At 47.8% G+C, this 18,010-nt stretch overlaps 1 protein-coding gene across 5 annotated transcripts in view; it reads right to left on the minus strand.

The window, feature by feature from the left end:
- MYZAP (myocardial zonula adherens protein) overlaps nucleotides 1-18,010 on the minus strand; it is a 125,622-nt gene that overhangs the window by 92,061 nt on the left and 15,551 nt on the right. The window contains exons 1-2 of one of the 5 annotated variants that reach the window (XR_004348286.1): nucleotides 16,550-16,624; nucleotides 5,680-5,766 (exon numbers count right to left, since the gene is read on the minus strand). Coding sequence is in view for 3 of the 5 variants with exons in the window: in XM_032621444.1 (XP_032477335.1) it covers nucleotides 5,680-5,766; nucleotides 16,550-16,624 (162 nt within the window). In the remaining 2 variants the exon portion in view is untranslated. Of the gene's footprint in view, nucleotides 1-5,679; nucleotides 5,767-16,549; nucleotides 16,689-18,010 lie in introns of those variants that run through there. The other 4 variants (XM_032621444.1, XM_032621446.1, XM_032621447.1 and 1 more) reach the window with 4 other exon arrangements.

The raw sequence follows: 18,010 nt of genomic DNA on the forward strand, positions 1-18,010 counted from the left end.
AGGAATTTGAGGCCCCTGGAGATGACTTGAGTGACCCGACCACGACCTCGAGGGATCAGGCAGCCAGCACTAGAACCCAGGCCTCTTTGCCCTCCAGGGGCTGCTATCTCTGAGAGGCACATAGAGTCCTACACGCTATCGCCAGGGCAGCTCCAGCCCCATCTGAATCACAGCAGCACACTCCCTCATCTGGCAACAGCCCGTGATGTTGTATAAACAGTCACACCAAGGATGAGAATGCAGCAGGCTTATTCATCCGGGGCTTTTAAGGGAACAAGGACTATAAAACCGAATGGCAAGGGTTTCCTTTTAACCATTTTACTGGGCTAGGAAAGCCCCTGACTTTTCATACATACACATATATCCACTCTCCCTCACTCAGGGTTCTCCAAGGTCGAGAGAGAAACTTCTTTAAAAACACAAGTCACTAAAGGACATCTATGACAGAAGGATGCTAATAGCTAATTAAAATATTATCCACTTCGAGCTACTTTGTCACTTTGGAAACACCTCACCATCGCATAGCCTCCGAATAGGCAGAGCTCAGATTGTATTCTCTAAAATTCAACTATGCAGTGAGACTCTGATTCAACACGATAAAGGTTTAATAGCTGGTGTTGGTTCTATCTCTTACTTCTCTGTGTATGTATGTATCTGTGTGTGCATAAGAATACTTGCACATAGATTTGGACAGGAATATGGATACATACATTCACAAAGTTCTTTGAAAATGATAGGGGTTTAATTACAAAATTATCTACTACCGGGCTTCCCTGGTGGCGCAGTGGTTGGGAGTCCGCCTGCCGATGCAGGGGACACGGGTTCGTGCCCCGGTCTGGGAAGATCCCACGTGCCGCGGAGCGGCTGGGCCCGTGAGCCATGGCCGCTGAGCCTGCGTGTCCGGAGCCTGTGCTCCGCAACGGGAGAGGCCACAACAGCGAGAGCCCCGCGTACCGCAAAAAAAAAAAAAAAAAAATTATCTACTGCCAACTTTAATTTTAATGACATGTTTAATAAACATGTCATCAATCCCTCAACACAAAATTTGTGTCTACAAACTAATCAGCATTTCCTCTTCCATATAACTAATGACGTTTAATATACAAATAAAAGTCCATTGCTCATTTGCCCGAGTTGTTAATACAATTTAAGGTGATAATATTCCACAAAGAAACTTATCAGGGGTTGAACAGTGTCCTGCAAATAGAGAGCACGTTGGAGCCCCCTTCCCCAGTGCCTCAGAATTTGGCCTTATTTGGAGACAGGGTCAAGTTAAGAAGAGGTCACTGGAGTTAAGACCTAATCCTATATGACTAGTGTCCTTACAGAAAGAGGACAAATTGGATTCAGAGACAAACACACACAGGGAGAACAGCATGTAAAGCTGGAGTGATGCTGCCACAGCCAGGGATTGCCAACAGGCTCCAGAAGCTGAAAGAGGTAAGGAAGCATTCTTCCCTGGAGCCCTCAGAGAGAGCACAGCCCTGCGGATACCGTGATCCCGGACTTTCAGCCTCCAAGACTGGGACGCCATAAATTTCTGCTGTTTAAGCCCCCCAGTTTGTGCAACTTTTTTATGGCAGCCCAAGGAAACTAACACAAAACTGAATCACCATGATCCACAGTCACACACTAAGCGCCAACTATGGGCACAATTAAAAGAATGCACATTTTTAAGTGTGTGTATATATGGACATGCTGTACACGGATGTTGCAGGAATATGTATGTATACACATGAGAAGTGCTTAGCAGCAGATGGCTAGGTGCCAAGGGAGAGGGTAGCCTGGGTGTCCTGTAGCTCAAGAGAGGGGATAATCACCCAAGCACAGGCAGTCCAGGAAGGTCGTGGGGAAGCGGGCCTTCAGTAGGGTCTTGAAGGGTGAGGAGACTTGGATAAACTGAGTGTGGCTGGGCAGAGACTCATAAATGATCCAGATTTCATACTTATAAATACTAAAATAATGGTAATACAGCAATAAAATATCTGTCCATAAAAGTAACACCACGCAGAGAACACTGAACACCAACTCGGCCACCAGCAGGACAGGACTCGGGAGAGCAAAGCTGATGTACGGGGTGTGCATCCTCCCGAAAGCGGCCAACCTGTGTATGGAGGAGTTCCCTGAGGTAAGGTTTGCGCAGAGAGAGGAGGTGAGGCCCAGGTGTATTGGCAGAGGGATACTCAGAGGAGGACATAATAACATCAGAAAAGATGCAGCAGGCACAGCCCAAAAGGGAGGAGGAGATGCAGGACAGGCAGTTTCAGGAAGGAGAACGACTTCTCCAGGGGGGACAGGGGAGAAAAGCGAAGAACGAGGGCCACTGGGTTTGACAAAAAAGGGGAAGCAATTTGGCATTAAGTCATCGCCTCTCTAATCAGTGTTACAGGCCAGACACTGTGGTGGGAACTTTGCATATACTAGCTCAGTTACTCTCTGCAGGTAGACCTCAATGTGCCCACTTGAAAGATGAGGAAACTAATAGCAGAGAAACAAAGTATCTGGGAGCCACCCGTGGACTGGGGAAAGCAGTCTTGGGGCGGGTGGGATCTTCCTTAAGAGAAAGACAAAGACAAGCAGGCAGCTGGGCATCTGCCTTAGGAGCAGGAAGCCGTCCACATCCACCCAAGGAACCCATGACTCCAGAGAAAGACGCTGCCTCTGTTGTAATTACCTCCAGAAGCCTCCAAACACCCCATCCTGAAGCTGGGCAACCTGTACCACCTGCTACACCCTTCCCCCCGCTCCACTGTAATTCCTCTTCCTGATGATTTGGGGCCAGTAGACAGAATGGCCCAGCTGGGAGTGGTGTCTGTGTGTGGCCAGTTGCCCCATGGCATCCTTAGGTCCTCAAAAGACACTAAGCATCCTCCATGACTGTGAAAAAGAACAAGGCCCAGTCCTGCCCTCAGCCGGCTGAAGCTCTAACAGGGCCCTGGAAACCCTCTGAGAAGTTTCACTTTATCAGCAACCCACTGGGCCATTTACAGCTTCTACATCCGAGCGAGCTCCAAACCCCGCCTTTGCACGCCGCAGACTCCACCACAGGAACCAAAGTCACTTCACCAGTGTTCCCGGCATCTTGCAGTTTTGTGGGCTATGTGTGATGTCACAGAGAGGGGCAGCCACACCGAAGGCACATCAGAGGAGCTGGCACCCCCAGGGCCTCCTTGCTGGTGCCTGCCTCTGGCTCCCAATGACTCAAGACCAGGCACCTGGCTAGGACATGGTGACGAAATCACCCAGAACAGCCTCACCGTTACCACCAGGACCTTCAAGTGCGGCCACCACCCAAGGACTTCGGTTCTGGGGTAACAGCCAGCTGCACCCTCCTCCTCTCTACCCCAGTTCTTCTGCAGTGAGTCACTGATGCATCAGAGATGGGCACTCAGGCTGCACACCTGGCCTCCCCAGTTTAAGAAGCATCCTGGCACATCCTCTCCCCCAGCATTTCTCCGCACGCCCCTTGAGTTCCCAGGCAGGAAGCTGTAGGGTGCAGGGAGACTGGAAGGACTTTGTCCCCCACCAGCACCACTTTCACCTGGATTACATCCTGGTTCAGGATGACATTTTGATCAAAAAAAAAAAAAAAACAAAGAAAAAAAAAGGAGGGTCTAATTGCTTTTAAAAGTTTGAAAAGCACTGTTCAAGACCAATAGGCAAATCGGTACACAACGTGGTTACCAATGCACCTGTGACATAGAACACATTGCCTCTTTCTTCGGGAATACTTGACTGTTCTTGTGCAGTGACATGCCCTCCGGTGCCTCACATCATCCACTGTCCCAGTGTCAGCACCCAGAAGCCCCTCACAAACTCCTCAGGCGTGCAGCTCGGGTCTAACTCCCGAAGACCAAATTTCCCACTGTGTCTACCATGCATATGGGGCCCTTGTCCTGTCACTCACCCCAGCCTGGGCCCCTTTCTCCAGCAAGCACTCGTTCTGATTCCCCATGTGCTAAGCTGCCCATCAACCCCTGGACACAGCCCAGGGCCACTTCTCTGACCAATCTATCAGCTTTGAAAGGAAGGACAGGGAGGGGATTGGTGAGGGCAGAAGGGGACCCCTTCTCCCAGCACACAGGCCCTTGGTCATCAGCCAGGGTCCAGCAGCCAAAGCCTGACCACTCCCTCTCTCTTTGGTTATGAGATTTTACCCGCAAACTTTTTCTTTGGAGAATGCTCAAAGGTACAGAGAAGTTGGAAGAATAAACTACGTAACCAATGTACCATTATCACAAGTAAGAAAAGTACTATTCATTCAATAATATGTAATATATGGGTTCATATTCAAAACTGTATAGTTATCCCAATATATCTTTTATAGATTTTTTTTTGGATCCAGGATTTAATTAAGGTTTAATTCGTTATAATGTTATTAGGTCTCTCTAATCCCTTTTATCTCCAATAGATTCTCATTTTTCTTAAATAACATTGAATTTATTAAGGGAGCCTGGCTAATTTTTTGTAGACAGTCCCACATTTTGGATTTTTCTGTGTCCTTATTACTAGATTCAATTAAACAAGTTTGGCATGAATATTACTGGTAACATTGTTTACTTCTGAATTGTATCACATCAGAAGTCACGTAATACCAGGCTGCCCACTATTGGTAATGCTGAATCGGATCACCTGGTAGAACTACTGGCTACCATCTTGTGGCATATTGTACCTTGAGAGTCAGTAAGTGATCAGTGAGGTACTAACACTCTTGAGCTCACGTGAATATACTGCTCCACAGTAATCTTCCACCAATTACTATTTGCATTCATTGATGACCTGACCTGGGGGTTACAAAGCAGATTTTCTAAATTTATCAGCTGATGCCATATAAAGAACAGCTTTCCCTTTTATAATCTCTCTCTGAATCTCTCTCTCTGATTATTCCTATAAATCCATGAGGTTTTTTTATTATTCAGTGTGCCACGGCTCATCACTGTCATTAATTCTTTTTAACGTTGAAACTTTTCCATTTTTACCAGTGAGAGCCCTTTCAAACAGGCTTCTGGGTCCTTTGATATGGCCCAACTCTCCACGTTCCCAGAGCCCTGCTTACACTTCTGGAGCCTAACATTCGAACGATCACGTCATCTTGGTTTACTTATACGTCTGTCTCACCTGCAAAACTACGAGTTTCTCAAGGCAAGGCCAAGGTCAGAGCTATCTTTGTGGCCCAGCGTGTAGCACAGCAGCTGGCACAAAAACGCCTGCACAACTCCTCCCTGCAGCCGGATGCCCTTGCCGCGGCAGAGCTGCTGCTGGGCTGTTCCTCTCCAGGCAAACCCTCCACCATGTGAGCGGGGCCTCCGGCTCCAGCCACAGAGAAAGGCTCAGGGACAGCTCACAATGGGCCCTTTGACTCAATGGGATGAGGCTCTTTCAGGAAAAACACGTTCCCAGCCACAGCACCCGTCACTAAGGCCAGCACTCCTGGAGCCTCAAGGTCACACAGAGCCTACATTCACCAAGAAGCAAGAGCAGGGACAGGAGGCAGCAAAGCAGCCTGACTTCTGGGAAGATGGCAGATGGGTGGCAAGTGCAACAGGGCCTTTCATCACACAGCTGCTGACATGCAGGCTCTGTGAATAGCCTGGATGGAGGATGGCAGGAAAAGGGGTTAAAATGAAAAAGAGTACAAAGATGGGAACCAGTCAGGGCTTCGCTTCAGAGATGGCCTACCTTCTCTCTTCTTTCAACCTTCTTTCCACTTGACTCAGACACTGGACTCTCAGGAGGTACGGTCAGCCGTAGTCTGCAGACATTTGCCTAAGAGAGACGAGAGAAGAGGCCTGTTATGAACCTGCATTTGCGACTGCAGCAGCCAGATGACCTGGGGCTTCTCAGAGCCTCTTTCCCCTACTTAGCACTGGTGATGACGGTACCAATCTCCCAGGGAACGCTGCGGTAAGACCAGCCTTTGCCTGGCCCATCACAGGCACTCATCACCTCACTGCTTATGTTTTATGTTTTCCTTATTTAGGAAACTACTGAACAGTTTCACAGAGTTCAAACATTTTTTTTTAATGGCTCATGTTCCGTGACGGTACAGAACGATCTGATTTCACATCCATAGGCCAAAATACAGCTAGAAGGATAGAGGCCAAACTATACACAGTGGTGATGGGGTAGGAGGGTGCTTTCTACTTGACTCTGTGTTGGCTTTTCCTATAACAGACATGTACGTGTTCAATCACAACATTTTTTTAAACGTCGATATACCCATGTTCACAGCAGCATTATTCACAACAGCCAAAAGGTAGAAACATCCCAAATGTCCGTCAATGCCTGAATAAAATGTGGTACGTACATAGAACAGAATATTATACAGCCTTATAAAGGAAGAGAAATCTGACACATGCTACAACATGGAGGAAACTTGAGGACGTTATGCTCAGTGAAATAAGGCAGGCACAAAAGGACAAATCCAATATGCTTCCACTTACATGAGGTCCCTAGAGTAGTCAAATTCATGGAGACAGAGAGCAGAATGGCGGTTGCCAGGGGCTGAGTTATCCTTTAATGGGTATGGAGTTTCAGTTCCAAAAGATGAAAAAATTCTGGAGCTGGACGGTGGTGATGGTTGCACAACAATGACAATGTACTTAACACCACACGTTTATTTCATCCTATTGTCACAGCCTGGTCCTACTGTGACATCTTCCAGAGAGAAGTGATCCTACCATTAAAAACAACAACAACAAAACCCCAGAGGGCCAAAGCAGCACCCAGAGTGCCCAGCCCACAGCCAACTGCACTCATGAGAGCACTGCTTGTCCCTGTTATGGGTTGAACTGTGTCCCCCTAAAATGTATTATGTTGAAGTCCTAACCCCTAGCACCTCAGAACGTGACTTTATTTGAAAATAGGGTCTTTATAGAGGTTACAGAAATTAAAATGAGGTCATTAGTGTGGGTCCTAATCCCAAATAACTGGTGTCCTTATATAACGGGGAAATTGGGAGACAGACACGCATACAGGAAGAACACCATGTGAGCATGCGAAGGAGAAGGGCCTGGAACAGACCCTTCCCTCACAGCCCCCCTAAGGAACCAACCCTGCTGACACCTTGATTTTGGACTTCCAGTCTCCACAACCGTGAGACGATACATTGCTGCTGCTTAAGTCACCTGGCCTGTGGTACCTTTTTGCAGCAACCCTAGCAAACTAATACACCCCCCAACCTGGTTTGCAGGGTCACAGATCTGCACTGGTCCACAGGGCAGCTTCTGGGCAAAAGTACCCTGCATCCAAGAAGCCCAGGGTTGGATATGATTGTAAAAGACCTTTGAATGCCAACCTGCCAGCCTACAAAGGAACCCCCTAACCCAACAGTGCTCCTGGCGGGTGGACACCCAGCCTGAAGGAAACATTTTCCAAGTACAGGTGAGAGCACATTTGGGACACATCAGCGCTTCCACACACACCACTGCCTCCCTCTGAGGTACCCCATTTTGCTACCTGACACCTCTAGCTTCCTGATAATGAACTTACAAGTTCTTCCTCAGAACTCCTACCTAATGGACCCGGGGTGCCCTCGGGGACTGCCACAGAATTCCCTTTACTCTTCACAGGCCTGAACCTCCTTTCTTCTGCACTGAACAACCCCAGTTCTTTCAGCCATGTGATTTGGTTTCAAGATCCTTCTTCATCCTCACTCTCCTCTGGGCAAGCTTTGAGTCCAGTGACCTCAGGGTGAGACGTGGCCTGACACATGGCCAACTTTGCAATAAACCTTCAAAGCTCATCGCCAGTCATGCTGGCCAAAGAGGAACCAAGCCGTCCCGGCACGGAGCTCTCTTAGCTGACGATCCGCGACACTGATGGGAATTCGAGGGCCTCCAGAGAAAGGTAACCCTTTGACTGCAGGCCACTTGGACTGGTGAAAACAGCTGGCATTTGCACACACATCAGAGTGTAACCCACACCAGGCAGGTAACCCAAGTCTGTGATGCTCAATAATCTTGTCTGGTAGGCTGGATCTGAGCCACAGCACAATTCTGCAGAGAAAAGGAAGGGCTCTTCTCCTGCACCACATCACACACACACACACACACACACACACACACACACACACAGTATGCACACACATGTACATACCTACACAGGTGCACACGCACATACACAGGTTCCAACACCTACTAGGCTGTGTTGATTATGAGCGAACTATTTAATCTCTCTGAATCTCAAGGGTAAAAGGCAGGTAAAGGAAGATGCCTGGCACACAGTAAGCCTCTATCAGTGTTAGATATTTTTATTATCTAGGTATTATCATCATCCTACAAGCCTCAAAATGATATAGGCTTACCTGGCTTCCCAGCTCTGCTTTCTATAATACTAAGCCATTTGGTCAACGGATCTAATGGGTATAAGTACTGCAAGTGATACCTTTTTTTAGGCTGATTGCCCTAGAGGGGTAATCCCTAATGGCAATAATTTTCAGAATAAACCAAAAACCCGAAGAAAAGACAAGGCCCAGAAGGGACCTCACGGGTCCAATCACTCAAAATGAGAAGTCCCCTCCCCCTGATTGAGACAATTCCTTATTTGTCCACTCAGAACTCCGATATTCCTCAACACACTTCCTGTAAGTCTCCCGGAGCCACGTATACCCTACGGTACGCAAAGACGCAGGATAAAGAGAATGCATGTCTCTCAACTATCAGTTTTACCGGGTGATAGATAATGCATTAAAATAAAATGAACATGTAAGATAAACATTTGACTTCAAAGCTATCTGGCAGGTGCAGCAGGTGCTTGTGGCTACACCCAAGCCCCTGTGCAGAGTGTTTACTCTTGTCATTAGGAGTGCTTTTATGGAAGCAGTAAGGCATGGAGTCCACGTGGTGCTTGCATTCTGTAATCAGTGCTGGTCCACAGATGGACTGACTATATAGATGCAATTCCAACCCAGCTTGGAACAGGATCAGACCCTTCCTAATAAGATGGTCAAATGTACTGTCATGTGAAAAAAAGAAAGGTGCTGGGGGAAAAATGTTAACAATAACCCCATTTCTGTTTTTTAAATACAATCTGATAATTTGTATAGATTTGTGGGGGGGAAAATGTCTTTAAGGAAACACAGCCAGCTGCTGCTGGTGGTAGTGGTGGTGATCTTTGGAAAGTGGGATTTCTGCGATGTCTACACCTGTTCCAAGTATGTGTAAGTTTTTAAATTAAAAATCGTAGTAGTCACAGCAATAATAAAGATTGAGAGCAACTATATCAGACAGAGAGAGAGAGAGAGAGAGAGAGAGAGAGAGATCGATCCTTCCTAGACCCACAGGACTGCTTCAGAAGCAGCAAAGAGAACATCCCGAAGGTCTAAAAAGTACTCTGAATTTCTTTACAGAAGCACTAAGTAACCCCTGAACGCATCCGATAGGTTGACCCAGTAGTTTACCTCCCTTTAGTCATTCACTCTCAGGAATCTCCCCGTGGGAAAATGTCCCACTAAGGGCAAGGCAGTGTCGCTTATCTCTCTGAGCATTTTAGGATGCTGACCTTCATGGTTTCCTGACACTCAGGTACATAATACCTAGAGCAGCCCAGGCTGGACAGTACCTGAGAGGCAGGTAAGGTAGTTTATTCCCAGGGGTTTCCACGGCAGCTGGCTCAGCCTTGTGTTCTGAACTTCGAGGAGAGCTGAATCTTACTTACCTTGAACACTACTGCTGGACCAGCCATCCCTACAAGAAAGGGTCCCTTCCAGTGCATCAAAAGCAGGAAGATGGACTTAGTGTACTTCAAGTACTGAGCACCCACTACTTGTAAAATACTTTTAAGGGCTATGAGGGTACTAATATGGAAAAGAAATAGCCATGCCCATAGAGGCTCATAATGCAGAAACACACCCACAAAGGGCAATCAAGAGCACTTGGTATAACCAATATAATACTGGGAGAGACAGGGTAGTTTGTGGTTAAGGCACGATGCAACTGCACTTCTGGGTTCCAATTTTGGTTCTGACACCTACTAGCTATGAAACCTTTGGAAAGCTACTTAATCTTTATTGCTTCAGTTACTTTAGTTGTAAAAGACAGCTAACAATACTGCAGAACCACTCTGTTGAACCTGTGGCGAGGATTAAATAAACTAATGAAGAAACTAATGAAAAGGGCTTAGAACAGTTTCTGGTACATATCAAGTACTCTGTAAGTCGTCTTTTTTACCCTGGGAATATAGGAAGGAGGACAATCATCTTAACTGGAGGTGGGAGTACGTCGGAAGGCTCCTAGAGATGACATTTGAGCTGGGTATAGAAGGAGAGAAAGGACTGCTTGGGTCAGTGAGGTTGGGAGAATCCATCATCAGAATAACAACAGACAATTACCAGACAAGGCATTCATTCCAGGCTGGCCAAAGGCATAGACATTGGCATGTTCTGAAAATGGTAAATGGGCCTGCAGCCTGAGCAACAGTGGGGGAGGAAAATGGACAAACAGGTAGGGGCCAAACTCTGATAAGCTACAAATGCCTGATGGCAAAGCAAGGCCTCTAATGGAAGACATTGGGGAGCCATTTAAATTTCTGGAGGAAGGGTTCAGTGATTCAATAGCAATTATTGAGTACCTCCTATTATGTTCCACACCCAACAACATGGACTGGAGAGGGGGAAACAGGGCTCCCATGTAGGCTTTGTACCTTAATTGCTTCTGTAGCCCTTACAGCGCTCAGCATAGTATCAACACATAATAAGCCCTGCTCAGTAAATACCAGTGTGGGTTTCTTTTTAGGTTGAACTAAAACACGGTAAGAAGAATGTACCTGAAACTCCCCGGAGAGCCTTCCACTTTCTTCAAAAACCAACCCCCATGGGAGGAATAGCAAGGCAGGGGCAGCGAGCATTCAAGCCTCTTCCACAAGAAGATACACAACCGAGCCCTTGTCTGCAATCAGGGCAACCAGGAGCAAAGCCGGGCCTCTGGGGACTTGTTTCTGACCCCCTTTGTGGAGGCAGAAAGCTGGTCCCCATGGAGGGGGGATTCTGGGATCCACGTGCCATCATGCTCTCAGCTTCAAGTACCTGGGCTCACCTGAGGGAAAACTGTCCCTCTCAAATAAAAAGGGGTGAAGATGACCTAGCGAGGTGCCGGGTTTGCTCATCAGTTTACAAACATGGATTTCCCTAAGGAAATGAGCCAAGTGCATTTACACTTCCCTCAGGCCTAGTCCACTTTGTGACCCTGGGTCCCTGCCCAGCTCCGCCTAACAACAGAAGGTGTGGCCACTAGGGTTGTAGCTGGGAGGACGGACACCACAATCCCTCTGCTAAGCACAAGCATAAAATCTCTGGAATACACAGGTGGAACAGGGCCTGCCCCGTCTGAAGTAGGCCTCTTACTTTGAAGTAGGCTTTGGCCCTGAACTTGCAGGCCTGATTATCTACATCAGGATGGGGCAAACTTTTTCTGTAAAGGGCCAGATAGTAAACACTGAGGGTCTACAAGCCCTGTAACAACCATTTCTAGCTCAGAGTATACAAAACAGGTCGAGGGCTGGATCTGACTAAGGGGTTGTAGCTTGCCAACCCTTGACCTACATACTTGGACGCTTCTTCCAGGCGGTATAAAGTGTCCTGGAACCCCCTTTTCTGTGTCAGGGCTGACTCCAGACAAAATTCATAAGTAGGAGGATGGTGACTTCTCCTTCCTGCTCTGACTGGCTCATCTGTACCAGGCTCACCATGTGCCCCGAATGCCAAGACCCAGAGAGAAAATCACAGGTACGAACACACACAGACACCAGTGTGACCTGGCGTGTTATGACTCCTCCCCCCCGACCCCCCCCCCCCCCCACACACACACACCTTGCCCTTCCACCAAGGCAAAGGGACCTTTCAGAACACAGGCCCAGGACTGTCTGCATTTACAAGAAAGCTGTCTGGGAGAGCAGCCCTGGAAGGAAGAGCTCCAATCCTCGGCCACACGTTAGAATCACCCGGGGAGCTGCCTAAACAATGCTGATGTTATTCTCTACTTTCCAATGTTCTCGTTTAGACGGTCTGGGCTGGGGCCTGGGCAGAGGTATTCTAAGCTTCTCGGAATTCTATGCGTAACCAGAGTAGAGAACCACTCACTTAACCAAAGGAATGAAACTCTGACAGTACAACAGGATGAAGCACCTGGAATATTTGGAGGCCTTCCCAGAGCTGTCAAACTCCTCACCTGGGCCGACACTCCCATCCACAGGGCACCTGCTTCCTGCCCAGGTGGGCCAGAGGTCACAGGCTGGCTTCATCCCAAGCTTCTCTTCCTGTTTTCCCGTTTGCCAACTCAGAGTTAAGTGTGGCTGTTTGAGGAGCCTGGTGACACTCTTCTTTTTAAGCACCTATTACACCAGGCTTAGGGAGGCAGGGTCCTGAAACCTTCTCAAGTAGTTAATCATAGACAGGAGCAATGATGGGGTGCACAGGCCTCTAGGGGAACACGGAAGAGGGGGTTCAGAGCAGACTTCCTGCAGGAGCTGACCCTTTGTCAGAGGCGAGGAACAGCATCAAAAGCTTGGGGAATAGCAAGTAATGTGGGACATCTGCAAAGAGTATGCATGAGGAGGGGGAAGGGGAGGGCAAAGGCCAGATCAGAAGGCCCTGGGTACTAAACTAAGGGGGTCTGTGCTTGTTCCTGGGGGTACAAGAGTGAGGGGGGTCTTGAAGTAGAGGAGCTAGGTAACTGCATTTTAGAGGGATCACTCTGGCCTTAAAAGACAAAGAACAGTCAACAGGGTGACTAACATTTAGGAAATATCACTCTTCTAAGGAGGAAAAGAGGTAAATACCTGTGTGCTACTACTCTGTGTGCTGGGGGATATCTATCAGGACAGTTTTCGGCTGAGAGAGACGGCTGCAGGAAGCAAGAAGACCGTAACACACGTTATCACTGAAAGTATTATATTTTAGATCGAAACATTTCAACTTGGTCTCTAGTTAGTTGGCCCGGGATCCACAGCTCCCTGCACTCAATTCTACAATTTTTGAGGCTGACCTGAAAGGGTTTCCTAAGTGACCAGAAGCTCAGTGGTAACACCCACCCTCCAGGTCTCAGGTTTCCTTAAGGATCCCCAGAACTCAGGTCCCCTTCATCCTACATCTGACACAGCGAGATGGGTGAACCAAAGCAGAGAAGTTGGGACATTTTTTCCCTGAGCCTACAACTATCAATTCTTAGTGGCAGAGGCTTTTTGGCTAAAACCCCTCAACTGGGTTCAGGAGGTCCCAGGGGAGCAGCCAACTGTTTTCTGAGTACAGCGGGCCCCCTGCCCATCCCCTCCCTGGGGGATGCTGCAGCCAGCTTCCTTCCACCAGATGCTGAGGTCCCACAATGCCCAGTGTCCCTTCCTCAGAGCCCCATAGGATGCACACAGATGTTTCTGGGAAAGGAAAAGGAAGTGAGGTAAACACCTGTCTGACCTGTTCACCGGCCAGCTAAGGAGAATTCTTTCTTTTGAGCCTATCAGACAGAAATGGGACCCAGGAGAGTGAGGAAGTAATGACTGAGCAGCCCATTCCAGTTCTGAACGGAGGAAGCCTTTGCCAAATACAAAGAAATATTGGCAAGAGCAGGCCACGAGACAGTCCTATCCCTGTGGCCTTGTTGGGTTGGGTTTTGTTTTTTATGTGCCACTGAGGGGCCACAATACCAGTAACGGTAGCCAACAGTCTCTTATTATCGACAGAGCATGGTGCTAGGGGAACCCTTGACAAGTCTATCATCTCACACCACCCTCGCTGAACAGCTCAACCAAATACATCTGGCTGCACAAAGCAACACGTGCCTTTCCCCCAAAGCACACAACCTGGCCACACAACTGACCTTTCACTGCAAAGTCTCATTCAGTGGGATTAACTGCATTTATAAAATTCCTTTCCAAATCACAAAACAATGTCAATATTTTAAAAAACGTTTATTCTCCAAGGTCATCAACCTGTCTGTGGTTATTCTCCAGCCAATTTATCTTCCTGCTGGTGCCACAGATAAAACTATTTTTAGTGCACAACTGGTTGGAAGGCAGAATTTTTTTTTTTAATTTTATAACTCCTGCTGGTTGGCATCCACAAATGCCTCTCAGAGCTTTGTTTATCAGCTGACAGAAATTACTCTCCCACCTGTTTTTTTTTTTTTTTTCCCTTGAGAGATTTCAGATAAGAAGGAAGTACAAATTGTAGGTGGCAGCTACAAAGGATAACTAGTGACAGTCTGGTCTGGCCATACCACCCTGGTGGCTGACTCAGAGAACTCCCTGCTCAGTGTCAGCTGTCAGCGCCATTTCTGGTTGGCTTGAATGCCTGGATCAACACATCCTGGTTCCCCTGCAGTCCCTAATTTGGTAAGCTCTTTGGATGAAACAGAAATGTTATTTTAATGGCTAACTTGTTACTGTTCAAGACCATCACTTGTCCAATACCTGAGAGGAAAGACAGAACAATACAGAGCTTATTGAAAAACTTTCAACTTAGGGAACACTTTTTTGATTTTCACTTGTTTGGTCTACAATTTTATTTTCAAGGCATCCTGTTCTTGTTTTTCCAAAAAAAAATAAGTGTTTTGCCCTAAAGCAGGTCCAATACACCACTGTTATACAGTATATGCCAAGAGTTCCATTTAGAAGAATCATATTTCCTTTTTTCAGTATCTCAATGATGTCAATTGCCTTACAAAGTCCCACTCATCCTGCAAGACTAAACACACGTCTCCTACAGAGGGAGGCCTTCCTCAGATGCTTCAAGAAGAACCTTTTCCTTTAGCTTCTACACAAGCTTGTCAACACTCTACCCCACTATTACAACCAGCACTTTGCATCTGGTAGTCTGTGACAATGTCTGCTCCCACAGTTGGAGTGGACCCCAATATCTAGCCCTGCATCACACAGATCTATAAATATTGTTTAATAAATCAATTAATCAAAGATCATAGTTTACACATACATACACACAGTACTTGTGCCATTTGCAAATCCTGAGCAGAGTTGGAAGTCATAAAGGGGACCCTAGAAACTTCAGATATCTTCTTTGCAGAACCTACCCATGTGCTAAGAGCAGCCCTACAGGGTCTGATTCAGGTTGCAGACCCCTTCAGACCAAAGTATTTCAGTTATCTTATTCAAAGAGCAAAGCCTTCTCAGTAGTGTGTTCATTGTGCCAGACACCACAGCACTTACAACTAAAGAAATACTTGAAAGTAAATATTTGAGAAAAAAAATCTTCAGAAACGTTACCTACTATACCAGTCACATTTCATCCACCCATTATCACTCTAGCCACCCAACTAGTACCCACTCTGGAGGGGGACCTAGAGAATTTAATGCAATCTGGTCCCATGTATGACGCTGTCCAGGCTCAGGGCTAGCTTTTCAGTGACTTCATTCTTTCTCAGTCATAATTATGTTCCAACTGAGAAGGATTTCCCAAAAAAAAAGGCAAACACCCATCTTGGTGTAAGGCTGGGATTGTGGGTGGAAACCCACTTGGACCTAATGGGGATCTTTATTTATGAAGCTAATGATCGGACAACCAGAGTTCTGTCAGCCCTAAGTGGTGCACGTGCACATATCTGAACCCATCACCTGGCCCAGACCCAGGAGTAACACAGAGTCTTTCTTCCAGAGCTAAAGAAAAACAGTATTGAAGACGACTGCTAGTCTCTTGGTTGAGGTACACAAAATCAAACAAGCACGTCTACAAGACTAGAAAACAGGAGTACCAAAGGGGGCCCTGGCTTGGACTTGCCTACTTGTTTAGCTAAACCTAGGGGACATACGATTAGAGAAGTCTCAACCACAGAAAAGTACTCACCCAAATGACGAGTACTGAACATCATAATGAACAGATGAACCAAAAAGGCACAAACCAAAGCCCTGGCAGTATGCTCTGAGGTACGAGTCTTGGAAGAGATGAAATGGGAACGATGTGGCTAGCATTTCTTTCACAGAGCATCTGGAGAGATGAGAAAAGACGCAACAAAGATGGCAAGGAAACATCACCTCCAAAGGGCAACCTAGGTGAAGACGGTGCCCACTGTGCTAATACTTAAATCAGAAAGAAGAAAGCAGTTTGCATAAACCCAAGTCCCACAACTGGGCTCCTAGGTGGCCAGCAGCTATTTTCTACTTTGGATTGATAAAAATGAAGCCTACCTAGATTAAACACCCTCCAAATCAGTGTTACTCTATCACGAGTGGGGACAAGTGGCCCTTTCTTTTCATCACTGGAAGGAGGAAAGTTTGGGTGTTAAAAGACATTCATTACCTTTGAGTCTCGAGATAGGGACAATGCAGAAAGTTTCCCTTGCTTTTTAAACTGGTGCCACCAATACACTTGGCTTGATAGGCGAGGCAGGAAGGGGAGGAAATCTCTGGGAATTCCCTAAAGTCCCCTAAGCCCTTTGAGCCAGTGCGGCGCCTCTGGGACGCAGAAAAGAAAGGTCTCGTTCAGAGCTGAGACAGGACCTAAAATTGAGTCCAGGTGGGGTGTCAGCGCCAAGGGACCGGTTTCCGTGCGTCTCCATCCCCAGACAGCCGGGCAGCCTGGACAGGAAGCGGGACAGCAGCTACTCACCCTCCTGTTGGGCGCCCCGGGAGCGCTGGAGCCGCTGCTCGAGAGCAGGGTGACTGTGGACGTGGAGCGCAGCATCCCTCAGCGGCGTTGGTGGCGGGCTCGGCGCGGTGCTTCTCGCAAGTGTAATAAGCCCGGGGCCGCCCCGCTGGAGGCGGGGAGGGTGGGGACCGCGCAGGCCAGTAGCGCCGGCAGGGGCAGCGCGGGGGCGGGGCTGAGGCCCAGCTCGGGGAGGAGCCGGGGCGGGTCCCGCACTCGCCTGACTCGTCAAGCTGCATTTTCTCCCTAGGGCGCAGACCCAGCCCATGTTGGTCACCTACCTTCCCCCACGGCTCTGCGCCCTCCCAGGGTCAGTCCCGGGGCGGGACTGAGTGCCTACCAGGCGTCCCTTCCAGCAGCCAACACAATCCACGGGCCCCTATCCTATGGAGTTCGCAATCTGGTGGGGATACCGAAAGATGAGTGGTGTCGGTGCTTTGGTAGAAGAGGTGATACCCGTGGGAGCTCAAAACGTGGCCTTAGGGGTTAGCCTGTGTAGGAAAAGTCTTCCCAGAGGAGGTGATGGCTAACCTAAGACCTGAAATACAAGTAGGAGCAAGCCAGGCATTGAATATTCATCACCACTGCTCATCATTATGTAATGGTTCCTCTGACTCTGGCTGCAAGTACTTTTCATTTACTACCTCATTTAATCCTCACAACCACCCTTTGAGGTAGGCACTGTTATTGTCCTGTATCCCCATTTTTCAGATGAGGACATTGACTCACCAAGAGATTAAGTAACAAGGCAGGGGTCCCACTGTCTGCAAAGTGGCAAAGCTAAGATGGACCGTACAGTCTGACCCTAGTGCCTTGCTTATCAACTCTGCTGCCCCCCCTAGCAGAGGGAGGAGGCCAAAAGAACTGCCAAGTGCAAAGATGGTGGAAGGCAAGAGAAGGTTTGGTAGATTTTTTAGAAACTGAAAATACCCCAGTGCAAGGGGCAAATGGTAGACAAGCAGCAGAAGGGCGCTGGGCCAGATCATGAAGAACCTGCTGTGCTTAGCTGAAGAGTTTGGCCTTCATCCTGAGGATAAATGTTTCTCAACAGGGGAAGACAATCCCTCTCTACTCACCCTTCAAAGCCCAAACACTCCCTCCCTACCAAGCTCTCCAGGACCCTCCTGCCCCGAACACTTACACCCATGAACCTTTATGCTTTTTGAGACCATGTCTTCTCAAAAAAAGAGTCATCAGTGTGTGTGTCTGTCCCCTTCCCCCATGGTGAGCTTCTGGAGAGTGAGGACCCAGCCTCATCCTGCTCTGAATTCTCAGTGTGGCACCAACACAGAAGATACTAAGAAACTTAAGAACTGTTGCTGAACAGAATTCCAACTGATCCTATGGGATTTGCTCCTTCTGAAGATGAGGAAACTGAAGCCAGAGTATCTAAGTGACTTTCCCAATGTCACATAGCCTGTGTTT

The sequence above is a fragment of the Phocoena sinus genome, chromosome 2 (assembly GCF_008692025.1).
Source record: "Phocoena sinus isolate mPhoSin1 chromosome 2, mPhoSin1.pri, whole genome shotgun sequence".
Classification (NCBI taxonomy): Eukaryota; Metazoa; Chordata; class Mammalia; order Artiodactyla; family Phocoenidae; genus Phocoena; species Phocoena sinus.